Source organism: Culex quinquefasciatus, chromosome 3 (assembly GCF_015732765.1).
Source record: "Culex quinquefasciatus strain JHB chromosome 3, VPISU_Cqui_1.0_pri_paternal, whole genome shotgun sequence".
Taxonomy (NCBI): Eukaryota; Metazoa; Arthropoda; class Insecta; order Diptera; family Culicidae; genus Culex; species Culex quinquefasciatus.
This window is the reverse complement of record NC_051863.1, coordinates 107,367,209-107,380,367: the sequence shown is the minus strand read 5'-3', so window position 1 is coordinate 107,380,367 and position 13,159 is coordinate 107,367,209. Positions and strand designations below refer to the sequence as shown.

The 13,159-nt window shown below is 44.6% G+C and overlaps 2 protein-coding genes and 1 non-coding gene across 3 annotated transcripts in view; all 3 read right to left on the bottom strand.

The window, feature by feature from the left end:
- Positions 1-11,551, bottom strand: part of LOC6054635 (helicase domino) — a 33,934-nt gene extending 22,383 nt beyond the window's left edge. Inside the window, exons 1-7 of the mRNA XM_038262881.1 lie at positions 11,349-11,551; positions 9,662-9,771; positions 9,386-9,596; positions 8,921-9,038; positions 6,016-6,187; positions 5,798-5,951; positions 2,559-4,620 (exon numbers count right to left, since the gene is read on the bottom strand). Of these exons, the coding sequence (XP_038118809.1) occupies positions 2,559-4,620; positions 5,798-5,951; positions 6,016-6,187; positions 8,921-9,038; positions 9,386-9,596; positions 9,662-9,760 (2,816 nt within the window). The 5' untranslated portion in view covers positions 9,761-9,771; positions 11,349-11,551. The remainder of the gene's footprint in view (positions 1-2,558; positions 4,621-5,797; positions 5,952-6,015; positions 6,188-8,920; positions 9,039-9,385; positions 9,597-9,661; positions 9,772-11,348) is intronic.
- Positions 4,704-4,806, bottom strand: LOC119770888. Its single transcript, XR_005279047.1, has one exon. It is a non-coding gene; the product is annotated as a small nucleolar RNA Me28S-Am2589 (small nucleolar RNA).
- Positions 6,200-8,858, bottom strand: LOC119769642. Its single transcript, XM_038262883.1, has 2 exons — positions 6,740-8,858; positions 6,200-6,628 (listed from the first exon to the last, which is right to left on the bottom strand). Exon 1 carries the CDS (start codon positions 7,742-7,744, stop codon positions 6,821-6,823), a length of 924 nt encoding a protein of 307 aa, XP_038118811.1. The 5' UTR covers positions 7,745-8,858; the 3' UTR covers positions 6,200-6,628; positions 6,740-6,820.
- Positions 11,552-13,159: the final 1,608 nt, after the last annotated feature.

Here is a 13,159-nt window from a genome sequence, read left to right as displayed (position 1 = left end):
ATCTTTTTCTTTGTTTCGTGATTTCCGCAAGAATGTTCTCTTGTATTACAACTCCTCATTTCCTCGACCACGCGCATTCACTCCCGAGTTTTTCATTCTCCCAGGAAATCACCTTGAAAGTCTGTAAGAGAGTGATTTGGGACCGACAACGCATTACGCCTGTGGTTTAAAACTGTAGAAGGGAAATGAGTGAGAAAAAGGAAATATCAAACGAGTGTGTGTTAAAAATAAAACGTGATTGGCGCGAAGATTATCAGAACGGAAAAAGAACAGTGATATTCGAGAAAAGAATTTTCGTACGATAGTTGTGTTCATGGAGAACTGAAAGTTTTGATATTTTCAAAACGCTAATTGGGATGAAAAATATTACAGCCCAAAACGGCAATCGCGACTAACGATCCCGATGTTGCCATGGTTCCATTTCATTTCCTCTAGGTGTTTTGTGTTCGACTTTTTCATTAGTATTCAGTTCAGTAGTGAAAACGGCGATGAAAACCGACATCGAGTTATTGAAAGTCAAATTGCCATTCTAATAAACATATTTAATAGTGAAAAACGGTTGGATTACCTTGAGTTTAATGTCTTCTGCTAACGAGGGGGAACTCATCACGCATCCTAATAATAGTCACAGGCCAATAGCATACATAAGGACAGGATCAGTCACTTCTCAAATGTAGAATCGCTCATTAGGTAACCGATTAGCGCATTTGGTAATCGGGAAATCTTTTAAATATGATTTTTTTTGTCTATCTAAGTTTGAAAAATTTAAAAAGCGGGAAAGAGAGGAAAGATGTGAAGGAAAAGTTTAACAAAATTATATTTGTAGATTGGCTAAAACAAGTACCATGACCAAACTGCTTGTAACATGAATAAAATTTAAAGTAGTTGCTTAAAGTGAAATAGAGAAACTAAGTTCACTGGATCTTGACAATTTCCGCCTTGGAAAAGAAAGATTTACAAGAACATAGTAAAATTGGTTGTTCGTTAACACATTAATAAATTGCTACAGTAAAGTTGAATAACAACTAAAAAAATAAATAAATATATTAAAGAAAGGGAGATGTGGTGGATGCCTTTATTGGTAAGCATATAATAATTACATTGAATGCGCAACTGTATGTGCGGAATCATCACCAGTGCAGTGGACTGGTGTGCACAATGAACAATCGCGTCGCGCTCAGTTAGGTTGGAAGCCTCAAGCTTATCGGTCACACTTCTTGTATAGATACACGTGGTCACCACAGTGCTACTGCGCGATTTTGACATTTCTGACGTTCACCATTCGAACGCCATCTTCGCTTAAAAACCTGGATACAGAGCTCACACTTACTACCAAACGTTTGTTTTGATAGTATGCGTGAGCGCCGTGTAGAAAGTGACAGTTCGTCACTTTTTAGTTTGACTTTGACCAACCAACGGGGTACAAACTAAAAAAGTGTCAAACGAAAAAGTGACCAACCACCGGGGGTTGAGTGTACCTAGTTGTCTCATTTTCGATGGTAAAGCAAAAGTATGGCCCATAAACTACTCTTAAATGATTAACATTTTTTTAATCCAAGATGGCGGCCAAAATGACAGGTAATAAAGTATTGAAAAAATGCATCTTTTACTTTAAAAGGCAATCAAATATTCAGATTTGACAAAATTGGGGTCACGTAAATCGAATTTGATTTTAAAAGTAAGAAAATAAAAAAATACGTTTTTTTTTTGTCATGATTCGATTGAAGGACAAACCTTCGGATAATCGAAACTTCAGATAATTGAGGCTTCGGAAAATCGAGTCTGGACTGTATATTTTTTTTGCTTTTTTTAAATTCAAAATGAAATTTTTGAATTTCTATAATTCCTTATTATTTTCGCATTTTTGCAATTTTAGATTTTGAAATCAAATTTATTATTGAATTCCGGAAATTTTAAATGTTTTTGAAATTAGTATTTTTAAATACATTTTTTGAATTTTTCGAAACCTATAATTTTTAATGTTAAAGGGATCTAAAAAATCGCATAAATCACATTAAATAGCATTTGGGCTGAAGAGGTTTTTTTTTCACATTTCTAGTTTTTATTATTTTTTTTAAATTTTCGTTTATTTAATATTTTTTATTTTAGAAATTTAGAGCACCAGGGTTCTTTTTTATAGATAAAATGTCCAAATTATAGATATATTTTTTTTATTCATTACTTTTTTTTAATGTTGGAATTTTAAATCCTTAAAAAATATTTTTTTTTTGCAAAAAACAAAACAATCAAATCAATTTTAGATTTTTTAATTTTTTGAACGTCCAATTTAAACTTTGGAGTTTTATGTTTTAATTCCTATACTTTTATAGTTATTATTTTTATTTTATTCTATTTTTAAATTTATACTTTTGCTTTCAAATATCAAAAATTTGAACTTCAATAACTTTTTATAACTTTGTGGATTACAAAACAAATCGCTAGAAGTTTTAAGCTCTCCAAAAAAATGTTACAAATCTTGATTTGCTCTGAGAAAAATTTACGCTTAGGACCTGTTACAAACAAACCCGAGGGTTCGAAGTTCGTTACACCATACTCACTGTTCCGTCTGGAAGTTCAGCAGCAGCTGCCACCGCTGGGACTTGAAGTTCTTGATGTTCTGCGCCTCGTCCAGGATCAGGTACTTCCACTTTTTGCGCCGGAAGCTCTGGTGGTCCTGGATGACCAGCTTGTACGAGGTGATGCACACGTGGAACGCGTTCACCTTGGTCCAGCCGGTCCGCTTCAGCTTGCGCTCCTTCTGCGAGCCGTAGTACGTGAGAATCTTAAAGCCCGGGCACCACTTCTTGAACTCCATCTCCCAGTTGAGCATCACGGACGACGGCACGATGATCAGATGCGGTCCCCAGTTCGCTTTGACGCACGCCAGGTGGGCCAACAGCGAAATGGTTTGAATCGTCTTGCCCAGTCCCATTTCGTCCGCCAGGATTCCGTTCAGCTTCCGGTCGTGCATCGTCACGAGCCAGTCCAACCCAATGTGCTGGTACTCGCGCAGCGTGTGCTTCAGCAGGAACGGAATCGGCGTCACGACGCTCGTCGACGAGAGCGTGTTTCCCTTCGGTTGAATGCTCTCCGCAATCGCGGCCGCGTCGTTCAGCATTTCGTCCTTTTCGCTCTGACTCTTGTTGGCCATCTCATCGTCCAGCAGGTTCTTCAGGCCGACGTCCTCCTCATCTTTGCCTTCCTCGTCCATTTCTTCGTCCTCGGAGGTCGTGGGCTCATCGTCGGAATCTTGCTCCGTTTCCGTCGACTCCTCCCCCTCCTTCTCGTCCGGGTCGTCATCCGAGTCCACCTCCATCTTTTCGACGACCTTCTTCTTCGCCTGCGGCGGTGGCGGCGCGTTGTATTTTGCCATCAACTCTTCGATGCTCATCTCATTTTCGGCATTCAACTCGTCGATTTCCTTCTTGTGATCTTGGTTCTTTTCCTTGCTTTCCTGCTCCATGATGGTGTCCTCCTCGTCGGCGCTGTCCTCATCGGCGGTAAAGTCCTTGTCGTTGCTCTCGCTTTCCTTTTCCGAATCGTCCGGATCCGAGAGCACAATCTTGTCCCGATTCTCGAGGTAGTCCTTGGGCAGGTGCTTCAAAAAGTCGTCCAGATCCATCTCGGACTCTTTCTGCAGGGCGGCCACCTCCTCGTTGGTTCCGGTCGCTTCGGCCTCAGCCTTGGCGATCGTTTCTTCGTCGTCGTCCGAGTTTTCACTGTCCGGCTTGAACTCGTCGTCGGAGGCGGTGTTCTTGGGCGTCGGGGAAGATATCCGGCTGGACTGTAAGCTGTTGGCTTTGCTCGTCGTGGCGGTCGCCGCCGCTGGCGTCGTCTTGTTCATGCCTTCGACCAGCTGCTGGGAATACTTTTCCGTCTGATCGACAATGAAGCTCAGCTGCTGATCGAGCGCCTTTTTGCGCTTCTCGTCCAGCTTGGTTTGCTGCTTGTACTCGACCAGCTTTTCCACGTTGCCCCAGAAGGTTTTGATCTCTTTGGCGACGAACGCGGCGATTCGCTTCAGCTGCAGTTCCTGCGCCTTTTCCGCACGCTGCGCGGCCATCGCCTTGTCCTGGAAGTGTTTCTGGACCATGCGGGCGCACTTTTTCGCCGCAGCCTTCTTCCACTTTCGCTCCTGGGCGAAATCCGCCGCCAGCCAGACCATCTCCTCCAGCAGGTAGTCCCAGTGGGCCTTTGGCCGCGGCGGTTCCTGCACCTTGGGCAGTCTCCGCTCGCTCCACATGCCCTCTTTCTGCAGTTCCTGTATCCGCTGCATCACGTACACCTCCTGCTTGGCCTTGTTCGTGTACTGATCCTGACCGTTGCCACCGGCCGTCGTGCTATTCGAGCTCGTCCCATTCTGCTGCTGCTGCTGGAGACTTCCACCACTACCAGCTGCCGATGCCGCGGTCGTCACTGCTGCTGCTGATCCGGTACTCGTGCTGCTGGTCGCAGAAAGCTCGCCGCTCGATGCTGCCGTCACGGTGGGCGCCGTCGCAGGCGAATTGGCACCGCTGCCGGTAGTGGTGGAAATGGTGTGCCTCTTCCGGTCGATCGTCGCGATTCCGCCGGCGCCGCCGCCACCGATGCCGATCGTTTCCGGAATGATTGGGGTGCCGCCTGCGAAGTGGGGGGGTGGGGAAGAAGAAAGTGTTAGAAGCTGGTTGAGTGAGTTGGGTTTCCGAGAGTCTACACATTGAACGCTCAAAATCAGACAAATGCCTCGGATGTCATCCTTGGAAAAAGCTTCGCACGTCTCAGAACGAGACTTGCAAAGCTATCAGTAGAGAAGTTCATCATGGTTGGGGGTTGGGGTTAAATCTACGGTTACGGTGAAACGCCACTAGAACTTAAGTAACGACTTATGAGAAGATGAGATGAGGTGGTAATAGTTGCATGCACAAACAGAATTACGATTAAACTTAAAAGGATGAAGATGAGAACAATGAGAACAAACGAAAAACAAATAGCTCAATGCACTATCAACATTCATCCTGAAAAGCGTTCAAAAACACAAGTTTTCACAAGAAACACGGCTGATTGATAGAACAGCGAGAAAGAGACAGAAATGAAACGTTTCAAAAGCGTAAAGCATCGCGCGCCGAACAGAGGCAAACAATAGAAGCAACAAAATAATCATGTTTCTTCAAACTTCTTTGGACTGGCACTTATCAAGTCAGAAAGAGAGAGATAGATAGTTAAAAAGGTAAGAGAGATTGGAACACGACGGGGACGCGAACCTGGCACCAGAGGTACGGCGGAGCTTCCGACCACGGGCGGTGGCACGCTAATCTGGCCAAAGACCATCCCGTGGCGACCTCCCTGAGGCCTTCCGGGCACGTGACCTACAAGTTTTATTCACGGTTGATGGTTGGCGCGGGGATGGAAAAAGAAAAGAAGAAAAAAAGACAGAAGCCGGAGAGAAAAACAGAGTGGTGGGTGAGAGGTGAAGAGAGATGTACGAGGGTGTTGCCCCTAGTTTTCTGCTGGCCGCAATGTTTATCTTGTAAATTTGAATCGCTTGCTAATTTGCCCCTTGCATCGAGCGCGGCTAAGCCAATTGAGCATGATCTGAGGATGATGTGCTTCTGCTTTGTAGTATTTACAGGATAAACACACTATCTTGGAGTGAGGGAGAACCAAACGAACAAATGAAAGTGTGAGTGTGTATGTGTGACTGTGTGCAACTCAAAAATAGCCTCATGAGTGTGTTGGTGGTGAAAAAGTGGCCGGAAGGAAGGATGATTACGGAACGCTTCAAACGAAAAACAAAACCAACGGTGGAAAGGGACCGTACCTTGCTGACTCAGCTGAGCCACGGCGGCCGGTAGTTGCGTCGACACGGCTACGGGAGTTGCTCCTACGCCCGGTATCTTAATTTCGGCCCCTTGCGGAAGGCTCGTCGTCGTCGTCGCACCGGCACCGGCGAGTGCGAGCGATCGGTTCGATTGCTGGAACGAAAGTAATGCGTTAATTGCAATTGGGAAATGCAAGCGACTCGTCACTTCTCCTTACCTGCTTCAATATTTCCCCCGCTTCCTCCAGGTTGGACGATAGGGGCTCTAGCTTATATGTACGCATAAAGTTCACGAATGCTGGAGTATGTGGCTTCTTTCTCCATACAGGATATTCCATCATACTTCCACCGGACTGGAGAAAAAACAGTTCTGCTACATGTTCAGAGTACCTGTCAGGGGGGGAAGAACGAGGAGAGAATCCGAAGCAAAGAGTTAGTAGTTGCACCGAGTATGGGTTAGGAAGTTTGATTTGCCAAGTTGCGAAAAGATCAGACAAATGCCTCGATTGTCATCCGGCGAAAGGCAACGAGTTCCTAAAACAGGACCTCAAAGCCTATCAGGATATTAGTATTTGATTCATCATGGTAAAATCTTAAATGAGGGAATGTAAAATAGCCAATTTTATCGCGATACTGAAGAATCTCAAATGTCGTTTAAGTGCAAAGAGGCTTGGTGGGCTCCAGAGCAGTTAGCACACCGCTTCGGCTCGGCTTCTTGGCTTTGCACTCGTCCGTCCCCCACACTCGTCCTTGAACAAACAGTTACTGGTTCCATGGCCCTGGTGCAAGCATTTTCTACACTAGTTTACATTCGGTGTGAAATGCTTTCAAGCGCTTGACTTCACTCAGCTGCTTTAGGTTGGTGTACCCCTATTGGGGAACGTAACAATGTACGGAGTTTTCTCCGAGGAGGCGAACTCTCCTTTTTTTTTTTTTATTTAACTAACTGGCCTTTGTAAACATAATTCAGCCAAGTTTTGTCTAATTCTAGAACAATTCAAAATAATAATAATAATAATAAAATTAAGTTGACTGGCGTAGTCCTCCGTCAAACGGCTGGCTTGCACAGTCGTCTCTTCGGCGTGTTTGGTGGTAGAATTGGTTGATCTCGTTGTCCATGGTCATTGCATTGTTCGATTTCGAAATTTTGTTTGTCGTTCTCCTCCACGCAGCTTCTTTTTTTGCTGAAACTTCTTTCTCAGATAACTGCCTTTTTGCCTTTCCTTTCTTCCCAACAGTAGTAAATCCGTCCTTACCATTGTCCTCAGTGTGTGGAGCAATGACTTGAGATTCAACTACTGTCGGTTCGATTAGCGGCAAAACAATCGGGACGTCTGGATTGGTTGGGGCGATTAATTGTTGTGGCTTGTTCACATGTGATGTTTTTGCTGCTTCGGAGCAGCTCTCGGACACGTGTCGTTTTTTTCCGCAGCGTCGGCAGCTGGCAATTTGACCCGTGTATGTGTCCGACCCGTGGAGGTCGCACACGGAAATGTACGAGGGAATTGGTTTAGAAAGTTTCATTTTCAACACCCGCACCCCGTTTGGAACACCGGCGAAGAAATTTCTCCAAACTTCGTCCCGTATGGTGAGTACTTCCCCGTATTGCTTCATTGCATCGGCGATCTGAGCGTTTGGCAGGTCCAGCGGGAGATCGTGGACCCGAACGTCGACGGTGTTGTCGTCGACGTAGACCGGGATTTTTATAGCTGGATGTGTCTTGAACGCGTACTTGCAGTGGTTTTCCGTTGCTATCTTGGTGGCGGCTGCAGGGTCCGCCATCTCGATGTGCACGCAATGGCGGATGTTGTGAAGCTGAATGCTTTTCAGGTCGGAGGATGTTATTCCTAGACCCTTTTCAACAAACCGCTGCACGACTTCCAGCTTTGGGCGTTCCGGGAGGACGCTGAAGTCCACAACGAGAACGTTTTTGCGGGCAGCACTCATTTTGCAGTGTCTGCCACAACGCGAACTTTGTTTGAAAGCGAACAATAGCGATAGCACAGCAGAGAAAACACGTCTGTTGCTCACGAGATGTAATTGCCAACTGCAAACTCTCCCTTTCTCTTGATGGCATGCACCTCCACAGCATCCAGGTTGTGCAATTCCTTGAGGTTCTTCTTGACGTATTCAGGTGAAACCGGTGAGAGTCCCCTGACAACGACGCGGAGTTGCCGCTCTTTTCTGTTCTCGTGGGTATAGAACTTTACTTTGTTCGCAATCAATTGGGCACGCACGGTTTCAAAGCGATCTTCGGAAAAAACATAACATTTTGATCCTAAACGGAGTCAGCTTGTAACTTGGTAGCTCGTATTCTTTACCAACGAAGGTGGTGGTTTTTTGGCCACTGGAACCTGTGGCACCCCTCCATTCCCGGCTGAGTTACCATTGTTGCGGTTCAGCGGGATGAACTTGTTGCTGAGAAGATGATTCTGTTGGCCTTTTCCGACAACAGCATTGGTCACGAATTTCGAAAACTAGGTCTAAAACGAGGGCGGATTGTCCATTTGGGTCGTGTTACCCACCTAGTTGTCAGCACGTTTTGTCTCGTCTCGAGTTCATCCGAGGGGATGGGGGTTTGCCCCCTTCGGCCCGACCCCGGTGTTTCCGATGCCCGGGGGGGTTATCCATAATATGGATTCCATATGCCACTCTTCGTGTAACTTGTGGTAAGGGAGGACCAGGTCAGGTCAGAAGGCAGCATGTTCCAGATAACCGGACGGCGAACTCTCGGACCAACGTGCTGTTTCGTGGAAGAATCAGGTTTTGATGGCGATGACCTCGGAAGGGTACTAGTTTCTGTTACAGGAGTGGTGGGCGTTGTGATCAGCTTCCAGATGAACCAAGCAGGAACGGTGTGCAAACAGTCTATCCACAGGCATTGTTTTTGTTTTCATTCTTCTACGCCAGGCCTTGACCACGGATTGGTATTCGAGGAATCTTCCAACTTCATCGCCGGCAGTTTCCCTTCGGTTTCTGTTCAGCCGAGCAGTAGCTTCTCTCGTTCCCTCAAAGAAACAGTCAGTCAAGCAAAAGACTGAACCAATTTTCTTGATTTAAATCCATGCATAATTTTGCAAAACGTCCCTCCCACCCGTCCTACCCCACCCCTCCAATACTCACTTTTCCTTAATGTTCCTTAATCTCATATACTTGTGCTCGAGAATCAATTTCTTGAGCGTGGCAATGTCATGTTCCACTTCGACGACCGGACCGGCGGATTGCTGTTGCTGCTGCTGCTCGAGCTTTATCCGCTTGCGCGGCGTCGTTGGCGAACCGGGCACCGATCCGACCGGCCCCGACGGCACAACCGATATCACTGCACTACCACTGGGCTGGCCCGTCTGAATGTATATGTTCCCTCCGGCACTGTGGCCCCGAAAACACTGCCCCCACTTGCACTGGTCGCCGCGGCTACGACGTTCACGTTTGGCACTAGAATTCCACTTGCGGAGCCCGCGATTGAATTGTTTTGCTGCGTTCGCACTCCAGGCCCGGCCGGGACGAAAATTGTACTTGCGGAGTCATTGTTCACACCACTGACTAAAATGTTAGTTGCGCCACTGTTGGTGGCCACCAAATGTTGCTGCTGCTGATAGCCGACGGTGATTCCGGTGCCGACCGTGGCCGCCCCCGGAATCAGATTTACCGTGCTGACAAACTGTTGCTGTTGGTGGATCGTTTTGTTCTGTATGGGACTTGTGAGCATTTGCTGCTGATGCTGCTGCTGCTGTAGATTCTGGAACTGTTGCTGTCTGTCGTCGGCTGGCGAACGGGACATTGGTGAGGTGGTGGGCAACTGGAAACAGAGGAGGACAACAATGACAACTCTGCAATCGAAATCATTCTCTTTCCAAAACTTACATGGCCTGCACTGCTGATGCTCGATATTCTTCGGTCAGTCCCAGCAGGAAGGGCTAGGTTACGACCTCTTTGCCCTCCCGCTGAATCACCTTCATTCATTTTTTAATCATCTGCAAGGGGAAACAAAACAAATGTAATCAAATCCGTACCATACAAAGTGCTGATTGAGAGCACGGCGAAAATCAAATAATCAGACAAATGCCTCGATTGTAATCTTGGGATAAATTGCAGCTCAAGAATAGAGCCGCAAAATATTCAGTCCAAAAAGTAGAAAATTATCATCACTTGAGAAAGTTTTACGGAGTGAGGCCACCTTGATCGCCGGTGCAGGATCGTTTGTAAACAACATTTTGCCGCCCAAATCGAACTGTCAAACGGTTTTGAACATTCGTGAAGGACAGGCCCGTGATACTGACGTAGCTTGCTGAAGCCGCCACCAAATGTTTGGTGGCGCTGTTTCGGGATTAACATTTCAGAGGGTCACAAATCAAAATATAATAAATCTTATTTAATTTTTTTGGAAAAAAAAGTCCTGTTGCTGCTCGGAATGATTCTTTTAATTGAAATAAACCAAAAATGCCACCAACAACAATATATGTCTAGCATCAGTTCTCAGGCAAAGCTTACCAGCAGGTGTCTTTTTAAAATCATCTGAAATGTATTTCGCAAATTCTAATTTGGCAAATTAACTTACAGATCATCATAATTTTAATTTTTATCTGCAATTTGAGGCGGTTGAACCAATATGTGAGCTCAACTATGTTGTTGGGAAACCTTAAGAGCGAGTCCACGAACAGGGCATAGTCCATTGTTAGGGACGTCGTGGAGCTCACCATATAGTTTCGAGGAAGCATGGTACATTTTACCACATTTACGTTTTTGAGTCAAACAAACCAACTTCTATGGTACCCGTGGTTTGAATGTGTTGGTAAATTTTCGACCTGAAAACCTTCTATGAACAGCTGTTTTTGAACATAAAAGTTCAAATTTAGAAACTAACTTTGCGTCTAATCTATAACTGAAACCAATAAAAAAATATCCAAATATTGTGCTAAAACAATGATAAAATCACTTCCCAATTCAACCCATGTGTCCCGATTTGCCCCGGATAATTGTACACATTTAATTTAATTTTAACTAACAAAACAAAAATAAAGAAAAAATGATTTTCGTCCATTCGATTTTGCGCCCTTTTCGTCATGTTACTCCCCATAATTTTGACACTAGACACCAAAACTTTGGTACTTTTTAGGCTTCAGTGACATTGTATGCAAATGACAGCCGTAGCATCCCCGTGGTGAAGGACTACTATGACGGATTTTTTGGTAACTATTCCAATTTTTGTCTTGCCTGATAAGTTTTTTTAAAGTTTGAAATAATTTCTTTGATAAACTTACACCAAAATTTAAAATTTCACTAAACAATTTGAAATTTCGTCAGCAAATCAAATCTTCACAACCTCGAAAAATAAAAATAATTACACTCCAAAGCACACCTCACAAAACCGAACACACTGGCAATTTCCGCAAACCCAATTCAGCATCAATAATTCGCACTCGCAAATCAAGCTGGCCTTGCCCGTTCCGTCTAGCGCAGCACCCAAACCAAGCGCTCGCCTTGCTCGCAGCCGCCGCCATCTTGAAATTGGGAGTCGCCCCTCAGCAGCAGAAAAAATAAATTAATTTACCTCAACCGGCTAGCGAATTGGATGCTCGCACGGAACGTAAAACGGTCATCGCACACACGCGGGACGGCGGGCGCAACGGTTCCGGCCGGTTTTGGGGCGCGATCGCGGGCAGAAATTGGCCTTTTTCGGACGCGAACTCGCAAAAATGCTTCCTTCTTTGTGGCTGCCGGAAAAGAGAATGGTTGAACAGAGACGACAGAACACGAACGGCCGAAAGAGACAGGGCCAAAAAGGAGGAAGTCGATCGCGCCACCACGCGGCCAATCCGAAAAGTAGGAGCGAAAGAAAAAAAAAATGCCTGCAAGTAGGCAATCCGCGCTACTTGAGAACGAACCAACAAGTAGGCAATCCGCGGAAAATCAAAAATTTAGCACTTTCCCAGTCATGGCGTTCTAGTAGGATTCTAGCAGAGGTCTTTCAGAGAACGAGTTCACAAAAATCAGGCTATGACGAGTTTTGAGTTTCGAGCCAAAGTTGAGTCGAAAGAGCGCATCAAGCCTACAAAAAAAGTTGAATTTTGCAGTAATGTTTTTTAATGCAATTTTTCCCTGTTTGATTTGAAATTTAACCACATTTAAAGATAAAGCAGTATATACTCAAACCCCGATGGTTTGACACCAACTGTTGTCAAACGAACGGGGTCACGTTTTAGTTTGACACCCATAGAGTTAAGGCTAGTACGCTGATCGGAAGGAAAGGGGTCAAGAAACAGCTTTACAAACAGTAGAACAAAGGAGAGGGAGCGATTTCTTGGGGCTTTTCTTCACACTCTCTGACTTGCTTGCTCTGCCGCTGCTGCCTATTTGATTTTTTTCTTGACCGGTTCCTTCCGAAGTGCGTATACCGCTTTATCTACGAACGCATGTATTGCGTGTACGTACACGAAAAAAAGTGAGGTTAAATTTTGTACCGTCCAGCAAAACAAATGGCGTGCTAGTGTGCGTGAGAGCGGGCTTAGATAACTCTATTTTACACGGAGTTCACACACACTACACGCAAAATCCAGATAACACAGATCTGTGTTAAAAAATTACACAGGTTGTGAAACAGTTCCGGCATTCAAAAGATTCTATGACAATTTCCGGAATTCCATTTCCCGGAATGGACATTATCCGGAATGGACGTTTTCCGGAATGGACATTATCCGGAATGGACGTTATCCGGAATGAAATTTCCCGGAATGGACGTTTTCCGGAATGGACGTTTCCCGGAATGAACGTTTCCCGGAATGGACATTTCCCGGAAATTTTTTTTTTTATATTACCTGATGTGACAATGAATTGGTTTGAACTAGTCACATTTAATGAACTCGATATTTTGACAACAATATGAATGATGAATACATGAATGCTAAAAAAGAAAGTGAAATGTTCGGACACGAACAATAGAAGCAAGCGTTGACTATTGAACCAATACTTTATTAACCACCACGAGATGTAACAATGTAGATCGATAGATATTAGACAAACACTAGATGTTTTTAACATTCTTTCAATGTGATGTTATGTAAGAATTTTCCATTCTTTTGTTAATCAGTTGACTTTTGTGACTAAATTCTACCAAATTTTACCATAAAGCAGAATGATTATTTTCTAAGAAGGGAAAACCTCTAGAAAATAAAAAGCTTTCAGAAGATCAAAGTACAACGTGTATTTTCTTAAGGTTTTCCCTTCTTTAAAAATACACGATCTTTCATCAATGTGATGGGATTTTGCGTAAGATATTTCCCTCCTTGTGTTAATCAGTTGACTATTGTGACTAAATTCTATCAATTTGTACTATAAAGCAGAATGTTTACTTTCAAAGAAGGG

What these genes read in the sequence shown, in the direction of transcription:
- LOC119769642 (XM_038262883.1), bottom strand. Translation starts at nt 7,744, where the DNA reads ATGAGTGCTGCCCGCAAAAACGTTCTCGTTGTGGACTTCAGCGTCCTC.